The sequence below is a fragment of the Oncorhynchus nerka genome, linkage group LG19, assembly GCF_034236695.1.
Source record: "Oncorhynchus nerka isolate Pitt River linkage group LG19, Oner_Uvic_2.0, whole genome shotgun sequence".
NCBI lineage: Eukaryota > Metazoa > Chordata > Actinopteri > Salmoniformes > Salmonidae > Oncorhynchus > Oncorhynchus nerka.
Window position 1 is genome coordinate 28,584,502 of NC_088414.1, and position 21,824 is coordinate 28,606,325.

Genomic DNA, 21,824 nt, shown 5'->3' on the forward strand with positions numbered 1-21,824 from the left:
TTTATCTTTTCACGTGGTTTTATTCATTTTTATTGGCTAAATGAATTTAAAAGGTAATAACAATGTTTAAAACTACATGATCATATCCACAGCCATTGCTCACATACCCACTGATAACCCATCTATATATAAGATTTTCTCCCTCCCCACACATTTTTTAAAAACATTTTTCATTTTCTGTATTTTTTTGGAGCCATACTATCATAAATGCCCATTTCAAGTCTCATCACACTAACAGCAATTCAATGGGAGAGAAAGGAGACTCTAGCTCTAAAGGAGTCTTTTTTCCCCCCAGTTCATATTATTCCATCAACATTTAAGTTACTAAAGCAGAGAAAGAGACAGAACCAAAAATGAAAAGTAGAAGAAATAAAAGGTGGGTGTGAGGGGTTTACACCAGGCAACCCCGCGCCCCGTCATGCCACCACAGCAGAGACAGTTGCTCTGCACAGCGACACATTTTCAGAACATAGAAAACAACTCAAATAATTTAGAAACTAGATCCAAAATAGTTTTGGGGAAAATAATAGATTTTGATGTACAAAAACAGTAATTTATTTTATTTTAGTAAATCTTATAAAAGTTCCAAACACAAGTTTATTGTAGTTCTTATTTCATTTATTATTGATTCATTTATTTGTATTTTTTTTGTTTATCTATTAGTGCGATTGTATACCAGTGCAGCTACTGGGTCCAGAGTAAAGAAAAGAGGTCTTTTTTCATCTTTAACGGCATAAAAAATAAGGACAAACTCATCTTTTATATAAAGTATAACTGCTGGTCTTTAGGAAAGAAACACAGAAACTCATACATCTAGGAGGCACGCTATGGGGTTTTTTTTTTGTTTAAAAAATGAAAATAATGAAAATACAAGTGACGACAACAAAATAAAAAAAACTGTGCAACCAAGTAATTTCACTGTCCTTGATGCCGGGTAAAAGGCTTCAGACATAATCAATGAAATTCATTGAATAAGAGGTTGCTAAAGAAATCAAAAGACAAGTTAGAAATCGTACAAAAAAACAGATAAAAAAAATCTGAAACAGACGGAAAAAAATAACATTTTGTCTCTTGCAGGGGTGTTTTTTGGAAGGACAGGAAGCCAGGCCTGAAGAGCAGCATTTGGACTTGGCCAGAACATAGAGATGTATAGAAATCGCTACGTTGTATCTATGCCATTATGGCGTCTGTGACAGCACGCACAGTGCCATTGAGGCTTTCTCCATTTTAAAGTAGTCCAATTTTTTCTTTCTTTTGATGTTCGAAAAAAGTGTAAAGCTAACATTGGTGACTTACTACCACCTGCAGTGATGGAGTCTTGAACCAAATTGTCTTAAATTTATTGTGGCCGTTAGATGGCAGTCATATAGCTTAAAGCCAATTACAAACTAATTTGAAGAAGAAAACAATGCTCTGCTCATTGGTCGATCACTCCCAAACCATAGGAATCTTCACCCAGTTGACCATTTTAAAATGGAGGAAGCCCTAAATGTCCATGCAAAAACAGGTTACTTCCATGTTATGATCTCTATACATCTCTATGGGGCAGAGGCATCTTTGGTTCGGTTGAACATACAAAGGTAATAGGAGCTTAAGTATTCCACAAAAATATATGCATACCGGTACACATACAAGGAATGCAGGGGCTAAACCGGGCAATGGAACCAAATGACATTGTCTTTACACATTATCCCAGTTGTGTCAGTATGAACAACTGTCACTCGTCCATGGGCAGAGGTGTGTTTAAACTAACTGCAAATTAGCAGTCAGAATAATCTTTTGAAGGACACCAGGAAAATCACATCACATTTGACTGAGATTTATTGATATTCATGAACCTTTACGTTCAGTCATTTCCATGTTAAAATGACGTTACATGATACACTCACGGTCATACGGAAGAGTGAATCATGAATGGAAACGAATTGTCCAAGTCAAATACAATAATTATGTGATGATATCAGCAATCACTCATCTGGCTCACTAAACCTGCCAACTAAACCCACACTCATGTCCAGCTTAAAGAAACCACTGTTATAGAGGGCTACATGAATGACAATATTACATGAGAAGCACGACTTCCTTTGAGGGAGTTTGTAAGAGCCAGAGTTGAGTGAGAACCTTCTGTCAGATGACCTTTAAGCTGATAATCAACTCCATGGATGAGTAAATGATACAGGACAGCTATAAAAACTCACGATTTAACAAGAGTAAAACATGAAGTGTTATGGGTGTGCTTCTAAGAGGAACATCCAATCGTGGGCTGGACAGGGAAAGGGGCCTACGATGGGAGACTGGAGAGGAGGGGCGATAGACCCCTTTTACTCCAACTCTTTACTGTCCCAGCCCAGGAGCGAAATGTTCCCTTCTGATGCCACGATCTACTGAACGACAGACTATACCTTTAACCCCCAGGCCATGAGGCAGGGAGTTGGGGGGAGGGGGATTAGTAGTGACTTCTTGTCCTTTCAAACCTGCAGGGTGTTGACTTACACTGGTAGGAAAAAAACACCTGTTGAACAGATCTGCATATATCAAGGATAATAAGTCGGATATGATCGATGAGTCCGCATGACCAGTCACGAAACCTGCGACCGCCCCAACATGAGGTCCCAATAGCACCATTTGATTTATTTTTGATGATTTATACTAGTCTCTAAGCCTTCGATGTCAGGGATTAAACCATACTGTATGTTTCATACACACACATGCAACAGAATGGACTGCATTTGTGTATACATATATCGGTAAGTATGTAAAAGAGAATGGTGGACTTGATTTTGCAGCAGGAAAATATTCAGGTTGTGCTGTATTGAATGGACCAGAAAATGGTTACCTGATTGTTCAACAACAGGGAAAGCTTGTCCCACAGTTCTCTGAAAACTGTTTTTGTGACAAACTACTAGGCCAATATATCTCTTTAAGTAGGCCTCCTTTGTCTTGTCAATGTTGTTGAGCAGCATTTCCCTGACCACAAGAGGATAATATGAAGGAAATGCCATCCGATATCTGAGCAGGGAAGCACAGAGAACAGGATAGATAGGCCCTTACCACAATAACATCTAAACCAAGCATGTCTGTGGACAAACCCCTTCTACAATAGGCTAGATTAATGAAGTAAGCTGGGGTTTCTAATGTCCAGGTATGATTAGAAGAAAGGTTCCCATCTGCCTCCCGCTACAATGTGTCTATCTGAAGGTGAATGGGTGAATCAGGGTTTTAAGGCCCTTCACTGCCCTGTAGGTTGAGGTCAGTATTAGACAGGACAGGACAGAGGAACACTCAGGGCACCATTTTACTGGTCCATAATTTATTAAATCAACACAACTGAAATATGGGTCATTTCGGGTTACTGTGGATGGAGTGCCAAAGCCCTTAACATTTTGCATATAAAAATAAAATAAAAAGGATTAACCCTACTGTCAGTTGGTAAAAGATGTTTTATAAAATATGTTTGTTCTTTTTTGTTGTTGTACAAGCACCTCTCAAACCTGTACACGACAGAGATCATTAGCTAATCCATTAACTACACTTGCTAAAACATACCAACTGCTGGGCACGGATGTGACTGACAAAAAGGAACACTTGAAGAGGACATGGACTAACTAGTTGCTTGAAATCCCTGGTTCTTTATGTAGGGTTTGACTGAATGCAGCTTGACCACCCTTTCCCAGTTTCCTCTGCCAAAACAGCTGACAAGACAGACCAACAACCCATGCATGGTTTCTAGTGGCACAGAGACGGGGAGCAACTGGTCCTGAATACGGCAAGCACCTCAACAAACAGCAGCATGTCATGAGGAAATAACAGATTTGAGCAAATCAACCGACGATGACCAGTGCCAAGGGTTTAAGGTTAGCTAGATGCTATCTCCAGAAGCCTCTACAAGATCTCATAGCATCTAGCTAGTCAAAACGCTATCTCCAGAAGCCTCCACAAGATCTCATAGTGTTTTGACTAGCTAGATGCTATCTCCAGAAGCCTCCACAAGATCTCATAGCGTTTTGACTAGCTAGATGCTATCTCCAGAAGCCTCCACAAGATCTCATAGCGTTTTGACTAGCTAGATGCTATCTCCAGAAGCCTCCACAAGATCTCATAGCGTTTTGACTAGCTAGATGCTATCTCCAGAAGCCTCCACAAGATCTCATAGCGTTTTGACTAGCTAGATGCTATCTCCAGAAGCCTCCACAAGATCTCATAGCGTTTTGACTAGCTAGATGCCATCTCCAGAAGCCTCCACAAGATCTCATAGCGTTTTGACTAGCTAGATGCTATCTCCAGAAGCCTCCACAAGATCTCATAGCGTTTTGACTAGCTAGATGCTATCTCCAGAAGCCTCCACAAGATCTCATAGCGTTTTGACTAGCTAGATGCCATCTCCAGAAGCCTCCACAAGATCTCATAGCGTTTTGACTAGCTAGATGCCATCTCCAGAAGCCTCCACAAGATCTCATAGCGTTTTGACTAGCTAGATGCTATCTCCAGAAGCCTCCACAAGATCTCATAGCGTTTTGACTAGCTAGATGCTATCTCCAGAAGCCTCCACAAGATCTCATAGCGTTTTGACTAGCTAGATGCCATCTCCAGAAGCCTCCACAAGATCTCATAGCGTTTTGACGAGAGCACATGAAAGTGCACAACTATGGCAACCGTCAGTCATCAAGCATGTAATGTCAAATGTGGATGTAAAACATTGATTAGGCCTACATCAAGTTTCATTATTTGTCATTGTGGCCACAAGCTTCAGTTAAAATGGTATAAAAGCAGCGGAAGTGATGAGGACTCTTAACAAACAGCACAAAGGAGTTCAAACGCTGGAGTGTATTCATCAGTCGGATTCCGTTGCAAATGTAAAACTTATATCAATGAAAATTAGTTTCTATTGTACAAATTCAGGTAGTCCTCTCCGTTTTGTTCCATTTTGCCGGTTTACTCTAGGAACCAAACAGTAAACAGGTTTCATTGCAAAACTTTTTGCAACAGACTCTGACTAATAAATGCACCCCTGATGCTAACCCATACTAACTGAGTAAGTCCAGATAATGTCTCACAGGCCCAGATTCCTAGCCAGGACCAAAACACAAACTTTGAGAGGAAACCCAACTTTTGGGACCAAAGCCACCAGAATAAAGTAAACTCGTAGAGGAGGTTACAGAGGGGGGGGGGGGGGGGGGGGACATCTTTAGCCTACAAAACAACCACATGCATTAAAAACAGAATATGGCTTTAAGTAGTTTTAGCATATCCCGGTCACTAGACTCAAGTCTCCCTCATTGTTTTTTCCTCTCAAACCAACTAGCATGAAATAACAGGATAAAGGTATTTTTCTCAGAGGACAATGAATGAGAGGACTGCGCTCTGCAGTCAACTCTCCAACCCTATCACAACCTCCAGCCAACTCTTCAACCCTAACACAACCTCCAGCCCTGCAGTCAACTCTCCAACCCTATCACAACCTCCAGCCAACTCTTCAACCCTAACACAACCTCCAGCCCTGCAGTCAACTCTCCAACCCTATCACAACCTCCAGCCAACTCTCCAACCCTATCACAACCTCCAGCTCTGCAGCCAACTCTCCAACCCTATCACAACCTACAGCCAACTCTCCAACCCTATCACAACCTCCAGCTCTGCAGCCAACTCTCCAACCCTATCACAACCTACAGCCAACTCTCCAACCCTATCACAACCTCCAGTCAACTCTCCAACCCTATCACAACCTCCAGTCAACTCTCCAACCCTATCACAACCTCCAGCCAACTCTCCAACCCTATCACAACCTCCAGCCCTGCAGTCAACTCTCCAACCCTAACACAACCTCCAGCCCTGCAGTCAACTCTCCAACCCTATCACAACCTCCAGCCAACTCTCCAACCCTATCACAACCTCCAGTCAACTCTCCAACCCTATCACAATCTCCAGCCCCGTGGATCACTTTCACTAGCGGCCTGCTTCACAGAGACAAGGGACAGAGACAACCTCCTTTGACGCAGCTAAAATGGCTTCCTCCATACGTTTCTCAAGTTGGAAAGAAGAGCGGGTGAAAATATCTGAGCTGGAGCCGTACAAATTCAATTCAAGTTGTGCAGGTTTCATTACAAAACACTATGAACACTCAGGGGTGGAAATGAACGTCTCTGTCAAATATTTTGTCATGATCCTATTCATGATTTAATATAGCGCTTTCAATCTCCTGTCGGATGTGAACTTAACAACAAACTTCTAACCACACACATCAAAGCAAACACGTGTGGGGTAATGTAATAAAAAAGACCAGCAAATACTAGTGGCGTGGCATCACAGCCCTACAATCTACAGCACTACAACGGGTTACAAAGGCCAAACCAACCCAAGTCCATTTCTTGAGAAGAATCGCAAAATTGAGGAAAAGATTGAGTCTTCCAGAACGGCTGTTGGCTTGCCACATGACACACATAATGACAAGCTGGCTACTAAGAAAGGATTCAACAGAAAAAGAAAAACATTTCCCTAATAGATGGGACACTGTAGCTAAGCCTACACAAAATATGAGCCTATACCTTTATGCATTACGAATTCACCATATATATGACTTGCTTCCATCCACAGAATCAAAAGCCTGATTAGGATTGTTTGAAAATAATACATTTAGGAAAATTGAGTATTTGTGAACAAAAATAAAAACTAAAAGGGGTTATATTGATATATATGCTGCAAAAACTAAATCAATAGGAGGATAAAAATAAAAGATTTTTGTTTTTTCTCGTCATTATCAATTGATGCTCATTTTGCCACCCGTTGCCACGTCAACGTCTGGGAGAGCGTCAGCATGGCAACGGAAACTATCATCATAAAATGGTACAGTAGTAGAGATAACTAGACCAGGAGGGGGCGGGCTCTCCTGGGAAAAGGTCCGCAGAGAGGTCCAGTGATTGGTCATGCGGCTCGCTGTCAGGAATAATGGTTGTATGGGGGTAGAGGGTGCCCGGTGCCGTTCTGGTAGTGATGGTGCTGGCGGTGGGCAATGTACTCAGCATAGCTCATTGTCATCTTCTCGCTACGGTACCTAAACAAGAGGAGAGGGAAGTTAGAGAAGGAACAGTTACCCCAACTTACCTGGCAGTGGCACTAGAATCTCTACACCTTAATGCTCTATGGATCCAGCAGTACTCCTTCACTGATTTCTGTCTGTACTGTGGCAAACAGGACCACGGTGCGCTTTGGGAGGGTCCCCTACAGTAATGATGCACCAGTCACATATTCCCAGCAGTAAGCGACACTTTCATCATCTACACTGAAGGCAGAACCAAGGCCAGTAGCAGTGGAAGACAGCAACCGGTGTGAAAGGAGAGCAGCCTCTCTTACCTGGTCAACTTAATGGTCTTCCTGAAGTCATTTGTGATGGGAGCTTTGTAGCCTCCCTTTCGTAGTAAGGAATCTATGGTCTGAATGTGGTCCCATCCTGCACAGAGAAGGTTATATCCCCTTGAATATCCCCCTTTATGTCCCCTTGAATCCCACTTCTCTCTAGAACCAAGACCTTCAGTCATACAGACATTATACAACGGTGATGGGACACACGATTCCACTTACCTTGCTCTTTTGCGACCTCTGGTAGGTAGGTGGCGGTACGCTTGGATCCTTTTTCATTGAAAAACTCTATCCTAATGCCATGAACACCCACCTACAGGCCAGAGAAAGGAGAGACAGAGACAGAGGGCAGAACAGACATCACATGAATGGACAGGAACAACAGACACGTGCCTATATACACTACATGTCTTCGGCCACACACTCCAGAAAAACTGCAGCATTACCTAACAGAGTTACTAACCTATAGAAGTATGAGATACCATACCCGGTCACAGGGAGGGCTAACTCTTGAAATTCCGTCTGTCACTACAGATTTAGGAAAAACAGCTTTTAGTTTCGTCGTACGGAACAACGTATGGAACAACCTACAGAACACCCTACAGTTGGATGAGTTGGTGCCTTTTGGGCAAATCAGATTGTTGGTTGAGGGTCAGGATCCGGTCAAGATAGCTCGGGGGATTGTTCGAGTTATAATTCAAAATCACCCCCCCCGGGACAGCAAGGTCACTGCTTACTTCCTCACAAAAAAGACAGCCTGCCTGTGTATGGTGCTTGTCGGCCTAAATCATGCTTGCTGTGTGGATCTCCAGGCTGCAATGGGGTCCAGTTCATTCAGAACCAGAAACTGCAGCAGAGGCCTATTCCTATTTCATTCTCATCTCTACTTCACACTGGAGATTGTCTCTCCCAGCGTACTGCTCTGTGTGGAGAGCGTACTGCTCTGTGCGGAGAGCGTACTGCTCTATGCGGAGAGCGTACTGCTCTTTGCGGAGAGCGTACTGCTCTTTGCGGAGAGCGTACTGCTCTTTGCGGAGAGCGTACTGCTCTGAGCGGAGTGTACTGCTCTGTGTGGAGTGTACTGCACTGTACTGCTCTGTGTGGAGAGCGTACTGCTCTTGTGTGGAGTGTACTGCTCTTGTGTGGAGTGTACTGCTCTTGTGTGGAGTGTACTGCTCTTGTGTGGAGTGTACTGCTCTTGTGTGGAGTGTACTGCTCTTGTGTGGAGTGTACTGCTCTTGTGTGGAGTGTACTGCTCTGTGTGGAGTGTACTGCTCTGTGTGGAGTGTACTGCTCTTGTGTGGAGAGCGTACTGCTCTTGTGTGGAGAGCGTACTGCTCTTGTGTGGAGTGTACTGCTCTTGTGTGGAGTGTACTGCTCTTGTGTGGAGTGTACTGCTCTTGTGTGGAGTGTACTGCTCTTGTGTGGAGTGTACTGCTCTTGTGTGGAGTGTACTGCTCTGTGTGGAGTGTACTGCTCTGTGTGGAGTGTACTGCTCTTGTGTGGAGTGTACTGCTCTGTGTGGAGTGTACTGCTCTTGTGTGGAGTGTACTGCTCTTGTGTGGAGTGTACTGCTCTTGTGTGGAGTGTACTGCTCTTGTGTGGAGTGTACTGCTCTTGTGTGGAGTGTACTGCTCTGTGTGGAGTGTACTGCTCTTGTGTGGAGTGTACTGCTCTGTGTGGAGTGTACTGCTCTGTGTGGAGTGTACTGCTCTGTGTGGAGAGCGTACTGCTCTTGTGTGGAGTGTACTGCTCTTGTGTGGAGTGTACTGCTCTGTGTGGAGTGTACTGCTCTGTGTGGAGTGTACTGCTCTGTGTGGAGTGTACTGCTCTTCCACATATTTGTACTGCTCTCCGGTGCACTGTAAACCTCAACTGCTGGATTCACATATGTGAAGGCTATTTAATTTCAATAGAAATAAAATGACTGAAGAGTATTGCATAAGATGAATTAATAGCTACCTGTCTTGTTTCAGTCTCTTACCTCCCAGTCAAGGTAATCACCGACGTCCTCGAAGTTGGTGAGCAGAGACACCGAGCAGAAGAGGCGTGGCAGCTCGTCCCTCGTCACGGGGGGAAAGCGGCTGTCTTTAAGGGCACTGTGGAGACAACAGGGGACGTTTAGGGACAACATCAGCTGCACTACTTTGAACCGGTTTCAACTGGAAGACCAACAGATTATCAAGGACAATGTCCACCCAAAGTACATATTTGCGTTTCATCTCATCTTACTATGAGCCACAGGGCATTATGTTTATAATGAAAAGAAAGACCAAATCTCTCTGATAAGACAACATGTAAATGAAGAAACCCTGCAAGCATTTTCCTTTATCCTTTCAGAAGACATTAGCCATGAAGTGATATCTTCCGTGCTACATTTCAGAAAGTGCCTATCTGAGGGGGTGTAAAAATAGAATGACCTGATGGCAGGTGAGTCTCCGTATTGGCTGGACCCACAGACTCTTCATATCAGATTGTAATTTTCCCTCTCTCCCCCACTCCACTCCATCCTAACGAGAGACTGCTAACAAGAGACTGCTGCCACCACCCTTTCTGCACACGACGGCACACCATCTTCCTGCTCATGTCATGACAGCAGATAAATGGAGTCAGTTACAGTCTCCATGAGCCATAATCTACCACCACACGCTGTCATAATTCACCAATAGGAGTGAAATGCCCCATGTGGTGATGGCATGCTGTCATAGTGCTGCCTCTTCTACATATTTGTACTGTTAGAAGACTCATATGGTAACAACACATGGGATGAACTGTGAACACTGAACAGCATCCCTTTTAAGTCCATGATGTGTTAAATGGGACTCTGCTTCTTTCAGTCCAGGATTGGGAGTGACAAGCTGAGTTCAGTAGAAAGAGGCCCAGTCACTTCTCTTACTAGAGGGAGATGTGGGAGAGGAGCGTGGAGAAGCGACATCATGAAGACATAAAACAGGCCGGCTCCCTGAGAGTAATTGCTACCTAACAATGCTACCTAATATAATGTTTACATACCCTACATTATTCATCTCATATGTATACGTATATACTGTACTCTATATCATCCTTATATAATACATGTATCACTAGCCACTTTAACTATGCCACTTTGTTTACATACTCATCTCATATGTATATACTGCCCCTGGGGGCACGCTAAGGGCACGCTGAGGGCACGCTGAGGGCACGCTGAGGGCACGCTAAGGGCACGCTGAGGGCACGCTAAGGGCACGCTGAGGGCACGCTAAGGGCACGCTGAGGGCACGCTAAGGGCACGCTGAGGGCACGCTGAGGGCACGCTGAGGGCACGCTAAGGGCACGCTGAGGGCACGCTGAGGGCACGCTGAGGGCACGCTGAGGGAATGATAAGCAGAGGACCTGACAAGACAGCAGATTACTGGGCAGCTAAGGCAGAGTGAAGGAAATCCATTTTTGTGTATATGTGAGTAGAGGAGGACAACACAGCGCTCTTGTACAGAACAAACAGACAAGCCTACACTAAAACACTTTCAGAGGCTTCAATCTAGACTCAAGAGCTTTCAGAAGGTTATCTTGCATTTCACAGAGGCCCTTAGCAAGCAAAAATGGCATCCCCCACGAGTCAGGCCCCTCCAATATCTGGAATTTCTCCTGTTTCACTGGCCCCTCCCTTTTCCTGTGCTAACAACATGGTTAGCCTAGTGGTGAGTTGGATTTTAGACAGCCCCCATATTCTAGAATGTCCTGACCTGGTATAACATTGGCTCTCAGAGCCTCAGTGGCTAAACAACAGCCATGGAGACGTTCTAACGTCTGTGTTGCTGCGGCCATTCTCTGCAGCGCCAGTGTAAGATTCCATGGGAGAGAGGGGAATTCTACATGCTGCTGGCTGCAGGTCCGACTGATTGACTAGAGGGCAGGGTTGGCAAATCTTAACCAGACAGGAGACGGATACACAAACAACAGCACCCACATACCTCTGGCACTCACAGGAGGGTAGCGAAGCTTATCCTCTCAGAAGAGTCATTAAATAAATAAATCTGTCTTTTTACTGAGCTGACCCTTTTATCCAAATAGGTCTGGCTTGTATTAATACTGCATTTCACACATGTTCACATTTATAGGCCTATAGCTGAATACAAACACAAGACTGCACCTGAGAGTGAGTACAACAGGAACGTAACTAGCCTGGCTGGCTGGCTGGCAGTGTTAGAGCACCAGGTCATTGAGTTTGACATCACTAGCAGCCCTCTAAAAGGGCTGTCTACTAAAACAAACAGATGATCGCAACCTCTACAAAATGGCCGCTCTGGACTTCAAGTGTAACACAGAGACAAAACATGCTTTGTAAGATCCTCTGACGTTAACCTGTTCCTCCTCTACAGACCAAGACTCCTGATGCACGCTTATCCAAGGGACAGAATTAAATGATTAAATACCAGATGTGGATGCTAAACGGTGATCGGATTGGTATCTATAATCTGAAATGGAAAAGCCATTTTAATACCAGTTGTAGACAGGGAATACCAATGAAGGGGAAGGTAAATGTTTGCAGAGATAAATTAGAGACATGAGAACATTGTCAGTTACTTCATAGTTTGCTGAAACAGGACAACCAACACACACTCATGTATGACACTGATACAGTGCATGTCAGATCACTGGGAGGGTGAGGCCATGCAGCAAGGCTGAAAGGCCCTGTTGACAGTAGTGCAGATCACATGACTGACACATGCAGATAAACAGACAGAGAGAAAAAGAGACAGACAGATGGACAGAAAGACAGACAGGCAGAGAGAGAGACAGACAGAGAGGCAGACATATTCAAACCAGTTCTGCCCAGATTCTGAAGGTAATGCATTCTTTATTGGATTGTCAGATACTCGGTCTCATCCCCTGCACCCCACACACACACACACACACACACACACACACACACACACACACACAGCTCAACCAGATCCTCTCTCCCCCACTGTGGGCCAGAGAGGCTATTAGGTTTATTAAAATCACACACCAAGACAGACTTCTAGAAACGAATAAAAAAAAGAAGCACATTTAATACAAAATCACCCTAGTAGGCCTACTTTGCATAAAATACTGTATTATATCCTTTACTGGTCGATACTGATATGAAGGTTGATATTAACTCCAGGAGACCTGGCCCCTCTAGGGAGACAGACCACTCATCAAATGAACGCCCTGGTAAATAATTGCCTTTAAACAGGCAATGGTGCATCTGAACTGGGCATGACAGTGTAAATGAGTTCCATACGTTTCTGAGGCAAGCTGAGCACAGAGCAGCATCTCTCAGTGAGGTAAAACCCTCCCGGAGGTCCCTGGGGAAATGCCGTTCCTCCACTCCATGTACATGCTTTGCATGATTTATTCAGCACCAAAGGTCCTTTTGACGTAGACAAAACCGAAAACACACACACACACACACACACACACAAGCTCAAAAGGTTATGTTAGTTATGTTTTTGTATATGGTAGGATGGAGGGGTGTTCTGTAGAATTGCTGAGTAAAAAGCCAAAAGTCCCTAAACATTAACTGGATAATTAAAGGACAACGGTTACTTGGTACAATAGCTGCTTGCAGCCATCTGCATTTGAATCATCCTGTACTTTTGTCATGAACATTCTGCTCTGTGAAAAACATGAGCATTTAAACCATTGGTTTTAAAGGTCGCAACGGCAGAGGTGTGCCGTGCTTTGACAATGGTTATTTTCTTGTTTGTGCCTGTTTTGTCCTCCCTACAGTCAGAAGATAAACACACAGTTAGGCTAACACATGAACACCTTCCTAAGCATGCATTCTGTTCTGCCTGGTGAGAGAGAGATTGTGGCATTAGGAAATCTATAAATATGAATAACAAAAACCAGGGAGATTGTAATGCAGTGGGAGGGAAAAGTGTCTGAAAACAAAAACAACCCCGAGATGGTTAGCACAAGCCCCGAAACAGAAACTAAAGCTGGCCTGTCTGTAAGGCTCAGTATAAATACATGATCAATAGTGATGGGGGGGGAAACTATTTATATACAGTGGGGCAAAAAAGTATTTAGTCAGCCACCAATTGTGCAAGTTCTCCCACTTAAAAAGATGAGAGAGGCCTGTAATTTTCATCATAGGTACACTTCAACTATGACAGACAAAATGAGAAAAAGAAATCCAGAAAATCACATTGTAGGATTTTTTATGAATTTATTTGCAAATTATGGTGGAAAATAAGTCTTTGGTCAATAACAAAAATGCATCTCAATACTTTGTTATATACCCTTTGTTGGCAATGACAGAGGTCAAACATTTTCTGTAAGTCTTCACAAGGTTTTCACACACTGTTGCTGGTATTTTGGCCCATTCCTCCATGCAAATCTCCTCTAGAGCAGTGATGTTTTGGGGCTGATGCTGGGCAACATGGACTTTCAACTCCCTCCAAAGATTTTCTATTGGGTTGAGATCTGGAGACTGGCTAGGCCACTCCAGGACCTTGAAATGCTTCTTACGAAGCCACTCCTTCGTTGCCCGGGCGGTGTGTTTGGGATCATTGTCATGCTGAAAGACCCAGCCACGTTTCATCTTCAATGCCCTTGCTGATGGAAGGAGGTTTTCACTCAAAATCTCACGATACATGGCCCCATTCATTCTTTCCTTTACACGGATCAGTCGTCCTGGTCCCTTTGCAGAAAAACAGCCCCAGAGCATGATATTTCCACCCCCATGCTTCACAGTAGGTATGGTGTTCTTTGGATGCAACTCAGCATTCTTTGTCCTCCAAACACGACGAGTTGAGTTTTTACCAAAAAGTTATATTTTGGTTTTATCTGACCATATGACATTCTCCCAATCTTCTTCTGGATCATCCAAATGCTCTCTAGCAAACTTCAGATGGGCCTGGACATGTACTGGCTTAAGCAGGGGGACACGTCTGGCACTGCAGGATTTGAGTCCCTGGCAGCGTAGTGTGTTACTGATGGTAGGCTTTGTTACTTTGGTCCCAGCTCTCTGCAGGTCATTCAATAGGTCCCCCCATGTGGTTCTGGGATTTTTGCTCACTGTTCTTGTGATCATTTTGACCCCACGGGGTGAGATCTTGCATGGAGCCCCAGATCGAGGGAGATTATCAGTGGTCTTGTATGTCTTCCATTTCCTAATAATTGCTCCCTGCAAGGTTGGTTTGATTTCTTCAAACCAAGATGCTTACCTATTGCAGATTCAGTCTTCCCAGCCTGGTGCAGGTCTACAATTTTGTTTCTGGTGTTCTTTGACAGCTCTTTGGTCTTGGCCATAGTGGAGTTTGGAGTGTGACTGTTTGAGGATGTGGACAGGTGTCTTTTATACTGATAACAAGTTCAAACAGGTGCCATTAATATAGGTAACAAGTGGAGGACAAGGGAGCCTCTTAAAGAAGAAGTTACAGGTCTGTGAGAGCCAGAAATCTTGCTTGTTTGTAGGTGACCAAATACTTATTTTCCACCATAATTTGCAAATAAATCTGGATTTTTTCCCCTCATTTTGTCTGTCATAGTTGAAGTGTACATATGATGAAAATGACAGGCCTCTCTCACCTTTTTAAGTGGGAGAACTTGCACAACGGGTGGCTGACTAAATACTTTTTTGCCCCACTGTAGTTGCATATTGGCATATTACTTTTTGACGATATATTGTATAGTTTTGACAATATTCTAATATACTTTTTGCGCTAGTTAGCTGTACCTCCACAAAAACTTTACTATTTTTCCTCGTTGCTTGTTCTCCATCTTCTTTTTAAACAGGGAGCCAATTTGTTTTCAGCACTTTTATTTCCAATACTGAACAAAACTACTTTTCTTCATGGCTCTCTCTTGTTCCTCTGCAGCAGACATATGGGGAGCAGTATGTTTGGAGCATCGGTATCGCAATACATATAGAATCGCAATACATATCGTATAGGCACTTAAGTACCGTGATAATATCGTATCGTGAGGTCCCTAGCAACTCCCAACCCTTATGGTCAGACACAGCTAACAAGCTAGAAAATCATAGCATTACTTTTTTTATGCAAGACATGAAGGATAATCTTTGATTTTTATCAAAGAAGCCAGTTATATTGATAACGTTACTGTTGGGAGTTAAACACCAAAAGGCCCCCTTTTTCCCAGAAGTACCCCAGGCCTCACTAATGACATTAGTGCCCACAGAGGAAGGCGGGCTGAGTGAACAAAACCCTCAGCTTTATTGGCATCCTCATCTGGACGCTTCGTCCTGTTTTTTTTGGTTCCCCTTCACAACACACTGCTCTCCCCCTCCCCCAATTTCCCAACTCTTGAAAAACAAATGAACCGAGAGGCCTGCCATTTGTGGTACCTAGATACAGTTCAATCCACTGAGGAAACTTTTTTTAAACATTCTCCTCGAACCTCGACTGTATCTACGGTGAACTCAACCAAAACAAAAGCTAGGGTAAACACCATTAACACACCAATACTCTGCTTGACGCTGTTCAAAAATATACATGTCAACTAAATAATACAATACATGTTGCTTAAGTATTAATGTAAGGGTTCCTATGTTGTTATCAGATCAAATGAATTAAGTGATTTAGTCCAGTAAACTTGACATTTTCTGTGACAGCAGAAAGCTTGAACTCTGTTGCAGTGCATGACCTCCTCTACAGGCCTCCGTGTGGAATCATCCTAGCAACAGCGCTGGCCAATAGGAGGCTGGCAGGAGTCTTAACTTGTAGCCAATAGGAGACCAGTTCCAGATGTCAGTGAGTATGTGTGCCTGTGAGTGAATGTGTTTGCCACTGTATGTGTGTGAGAAAGAGATAGAGAGCTACAGATCAGTCTCACGTGCACCCCCGCCCTTTCAAATAGTGTTATTTGTTCCTGTCCACCTGGTATGCTGCTTCTCCCCAATGAATTAGCAATTTCCTTACAAAACCCAACCAGACAGAATTGTTTCGATGATGGTGGGTGTTCCTTTCAGTGACAGAATAATACGAACGGAAAAAGATAGCTAGATTCACACCCAGAGAACTCAAAACATGTCTGCCATATTTTTTACTTGAATATATCAAAAGGGAACTGTTGGGTGAATGTTTTCTCCCAAAATATTTGCTGTCATCCCTTCTACCCTCCTCTCTTTTTGTTCATGCCTATGAGGCAAAAATGTGGAGATATCCCAGCAGGAGACAGACACGGTGCTCCTGCTAGTGCCTACAATCGTCTCCCCAGTCACATGCTCACCACCCTCCGTCTCAGTACTTGACGGGTCAGAACCAGCTGCTCTGCTTTTATCTTCCACTGAGCGGGCAGGGTCCAACGGTAACTTTTTTTTCTCACTGGCCCAAAAATAATTTCTACTTGCCCGGACATGGTGTAGTTTTTAAATGCATTGGGTTCATGCAGGGCCTATAGGTTGCCATGATTCTCTCTGCATTCAGCTATTAATAGGCTACATTTGGTTATTATGGTATGTAATAAAAAGCTGTGTAATGCACACTGGCCCAAAAATATAAAACGCAACAACTTCAAAAGAGTTTACTGAGATTCTACAGTCAACTCAAATAAATACATTCGGCCTTCATCTATGGCTTTCACATGACTGGGAATACAGATATGCATCTGTTGGTCACAGGTACCTTTTTTTTTAAGTAGGGGCGTGGATCGGAAAACCAGTCAGTATCTGGCATGACCAGCATTTGCCTCATGCAGTGCGACATCTCCTTCACAGAGTTGATCAGGCTGTTGATTATGGCCTGTGGAATGCTGTACCACTCCTCTTCAACGTCTGTGTGAAATTGCTGGATATTGGCAAACTGGAACATGCTGTCATACATGTTGATCCAGAGCATCCCAAACATGCTCAATGGGTGACATGTCTGATGAGTACGCAGGCCATGGAAAAACTGGTGATATTTTCAGCCTCCTGGAATTGTGTACAGATCCTTGTGACATGGAGCCATGCATTATCCTGCTGAAACATGAGGTGATGGCGGAGGCTGAATGGCACGACATTGGGCCTCAGGATTTCGTCACGGTATCTCTGTGCATTAAAATTGCCATTGAGTCACTTTACGCCTACCTACATGTACATATTATTTCAATTACCTCGACTAACATGTAACCCGCACATTGACTCGGTACCCCCTGTATATAGCCTCGTTATTGTTATTTTATTGTTGCTCATTTATTTTATTTTTGTTTAGCAAATCTTTTTCTTAACTCTTATTTTTCTTAAAACTGCATTGTTGGTTAAGGGCTTGTAAATAAGCATTTTACAGTAAGGTTGTATTCGGCACGTGACATAAAATTTGATTCTATTTTTATTAATTTTTTTAAATGCAATCGTGCTCATTGTCCGTAGCTTATACCTGCCCATACCATAACCCCACCGCCACCACGGGGCACTCTGTTTACAACGTTGTCCGTAGCTTATACCTGCCCATACCATAACCCCACCGCCACCACGGGGCACTCTGTTTACAACGTTGTCCGTAGCTTATACCTGCCCATACCATAACCCCACCGCCACCATGGGGCACTCTGTTTACAACGTTGTCCGTAGCTTATACCTGCCCATACCATAACCCCACCACCACCATGGGGCACTCTGTTTACAACGTTGTCCGTAGCTTATACCTGCCCATACCATAACCCCACCGCCACCATGGGGCACTGTTTACAACGTTGTCCGTAGCTTATACCTTTAACCCCACCGCCACCATGGGGCACTCTGTTTACAACGTTGTCCGTAGCTTATACCTGCCCATACCATAACCCCACCGCCACCACGGGGCACTCTGTTTACAACGTTGTCCGTAGCTTATACCTGCCCATACCATAACCCCACCACCACCATGGGGCACTCTGTTTACAACGTTGTCCGTAGCTTATACCTGCCCATACCATAACCCCACCACCACCATGGGGCACTCTGTTTACAACGTTGTCCGTAGCTTATACCTGCCCATACCATAACCCCACCATGGGGCACTCTGTTTACAACGTTGTCCGTAGCTTATACCTGCCCATACCATAACCCCACCACCACCATGGGGCACTCTGTTTACAACGTTGTCCGTAGCTTATACCTGCCCATACCATAACCCCACCGCCACCATGGGGCACTCTGTTTACAACGTTGTCCGTAGCTTATACCTGCCCATACCATAACCCCACCGCCACCATGGGGCACTCTGTTTACAACGTTGTCCGTAGCTTATACCTGCCCATACCATAACCCCACCGCCACCATGGGGCACTCTGTTTACAACGTTGTCCGTAGCTTATACCTGCCCATACCATAACCCCACCGCCACCATGGGGCACTCTGTTTACAACGTTGTCCGTAGCTTATACCTGCCCATACCATAACCCCACCATGGGGCACTCTGTTTACAACGTTGTCCGTAGCTTATACCTGCCCATACCATAACCCCACCACCACCATGGGGCACTCTGTTTACAACGTTGTCCGTAGCTTATACCTGCCCATACCATAACCCCACCGCCACCATGGGGCACTCTGTTTACAACGTTGTCCGTAGCTTATACCTGCCCATACCATAACCCCACCACCACCATGGGGCACTCTGTTTACAACGTTGTCCGTAGCTTATACCTGCCCATACCATAACCCCACCGCCACCATGGGGCACTCTGTTTACAGCGTTGTCCGTAGCTTATACCTGCCCATACCATAACCCCACCACCACCATGGGGCACTCTGTTTACAACGTTGTCCGTAGCTTATACCTGCCCATACCATAACCCCACCACCACCATGGGGCACTCTGTTTACAACGTTGTCCGTAGCTTATACCTGCCCATACCATAACCCCACCACCACCATGGGGCACTCTGTTTACAACGTTGTCCGTAGCTTATACCTGCCCATACCATAACCCCACCATGGGGCACTCTGTTTACAACGTTGTCCGTAGCTTATACCTGCCCATACCATAACCCCACCGCCACCACGGGGCACTCTGTTTACAACGTTGTCCGTAGCTTATACCTGCCCATACCATAACCCCACCACCACCACGGGGCACTCTGTTTACAACGTTGTCCGTAGCTTATACCTGCCCATACCATAACCCCACCGCCACCACGGGGCACTCTGTTTACAACGTTGTCCGTAGCTTATACCTGCCCATACCATAACCCCACCACCACCATGGGGCACTCTGTTTACAACGTTGTCCGTAGCTTATACCTGCCCATACCATAACCCCACCGCCACCATGGGGCACTCTGTTTACAACGTTGTCCGTAGCTTATACCTGCCCATACCATAACCCCACCGCCACCATGGGGCACTCTGTTTACAACGTTGTCCGTAGCTTATACCTGCCCATACCATAACCCCACCACCACCATGGGGCACTCTGTTTACAACGTTGTCCGTAGCTTATACCTGCCCATACCATAACCCCACCGCCACCATGGGGCACTCTGTTTACAACGTTGTCCGTAGCTTATACCTGCCCATACCATAACCCCACCGCCACCATGGGGCACTCTGTTTACAACGTTGTCCGTAGCTTATACCTGCCCATACCATAACCCCACCATGGGGCACTCTGTTTACAACGTTGTCCGTAGCTTATACCTGCCCATACCATAACCCCACCACCACCATGGGGCACTCTGTTTACAACGTTGTCCGTAGCTTATACCTGCCCATACCATAACCCCACCATGGGGCACTCTGTTTACAACGTTGTCCGTAGCTTATACCTGCCCATACCATAACCCCACCACCACCATGGGGCACTCTGTTTACAACGTTGTCCGTAGCTTATACCTGCCCATACCATAACCCCACCGCCACCATGGGGCACTCTGTTTACAACGTTGTCCGTAGCTTATACCTGCCCATACCATAACCCCACCACCACCATGGGGCACTCTGTTTACAACGTTGTCCGTAGCTTATACCTGCCCATACCATAACCCCACCACCACCATGGGGCACTCTGTTTACAACGTTGTCCGTAACCCCACCACCACCAGCTTATACCTGCCCATACCATAACCCCACCACCACCATGGGGCACTCTGTTTACAACGTTGTCCGTAGCTTATACCTGCCCATACCATAACCCCCCCACCATGGGGCACTCTGTTTACAACGTTGTCCGTAGCTTATACCTGCCCATACCATAACCCCACCGCCACCACGGGGCACTCTGTTTACAACGTTGTCCGTAGCTTATACCTGCCCATACCATAACCCCACCACCACCACGGGGCACTCTGTTTACAACGTTGTCCGTAGCTTATACCTGCCCATACCATAACCCCACCGCCACCACGGGGCACTCTGTTTACAACGTTGTCCGTAGCTTATACCTGCCCATACCATAACCCCACCACCACCATGGGGCACTCTGTTTACAACGTTGTCCGTAGCTTATACCTGCCCATACCATAACCCCACCGCCACCATGGGGCACTCTGTTTACAACGTTGTCCGTAGCTTATACCTGCCCATACCATAACCCCACCGCCACCATGGGGCACTCTGTTTACAACGTTGTCCGTAGCTTATACCTGCCCATACCATAACCCCACCACCACCATGGGGCACTCTGTTTACAACGTTGTCCGTAGCTTATACCTGCCCATACCATAACCCCACCGCCACCATGGGGCACTCTGTTTACAACGTTGTCCGTAGCTTATACCTGCCCATACCATAACCCCACCGCCACCATGGGGCACTCTGTTTACAACGTTGTCCGTAGCTTATACCTGCCCATACCATAACCCCACCGCCACCATGGGGCACTCTGTTTACAACGTTGTCCGTAGCTTATACCTGCCCATACCATAACCCCACCACCACCACGGGGCACTCTGTTTACAACGTTGTCCGTAGCTTATACCTGCCCATACCATAACCCCACCGCCACCACGGGGCACTCTGTTTACAACGTTGTCCGTAGCTTATACCTGCCCATACCATAACCCCACCACCACCATGGGGCACTCTGTTTACAACGTTGTCCGTAGCTTATACCTGCCCATACCATAACCCCACCGCCACCACGGGGCACTCTGTTTACAACGTTGTCCGTAGCTTATACCTGCCCATACCATAACCCCACCATGGGGCACTCTGCTTTTGCCCATACCATAACCCCACCAACGTTGTCCGTAGCTTATACCTGCCCATACCATAACCCCACCATGGGGCACTCTGTTTACAACGTTGTCCGTAGCTTATACCTGCCCATACCATAACCCCACCACCACCATGGGGCACTCTGTTTACAACGTTGTCCGTAGCTTATACCTGCCCATACCATAACCCCACCGCCACCATGGGGCACTCTGTTTACAACGTTGTCCGTAGCTTATACCTGCCCATACCATAACCCCACCATGCCCATACCATAACCCCACCACCACCATGGGGCACTCTGTTTACAACGTTGTCCGTAGCTTATACCTGCCCATACCATAACCCCACCACCACCATGGGGCACTCTGTTTACAAC

General features: G+C 45.4%; 1 protein-coding gene across 1 annotated transcript in view; it reads right to left on the reverse strand.

Annotated features, from left to right (window-relative positions):
* LOC115101306 (nuclear protein AMMECR1-like) overlaps nucleotides 1-21,824 on the reverse strand; it is a 38,162-nt gene continuing 16,338 nt past the window's right edge. Inside the window, exons 3-6 of the mRNA XM_029620683.2 lie at nucleotides 9,338-9,452; nucleotides 7,576-7,666; nucleotides 7,348-7,444; nucleotides 1-7,048 (exon numbers count right to left, since the gene is read on the reverse strand). Of these exons, the coding sequence (XP_029476543.1) occupies nucleotides 6,934-7,048; nucleotides 7,348-7,444; nucleotides 7,576-7,666; nucleotides 9,338-9,452 (418 nt within the window). The 3' untranslated portion in view covers nucleotides 1-6,933. The remainder of the gene's footprint in view (nucleotides 7,049-7,347; nucleotides 7,445-7,575; nucleotides 7,667-9,337; nucleotides 9,453-21,824) is intronic.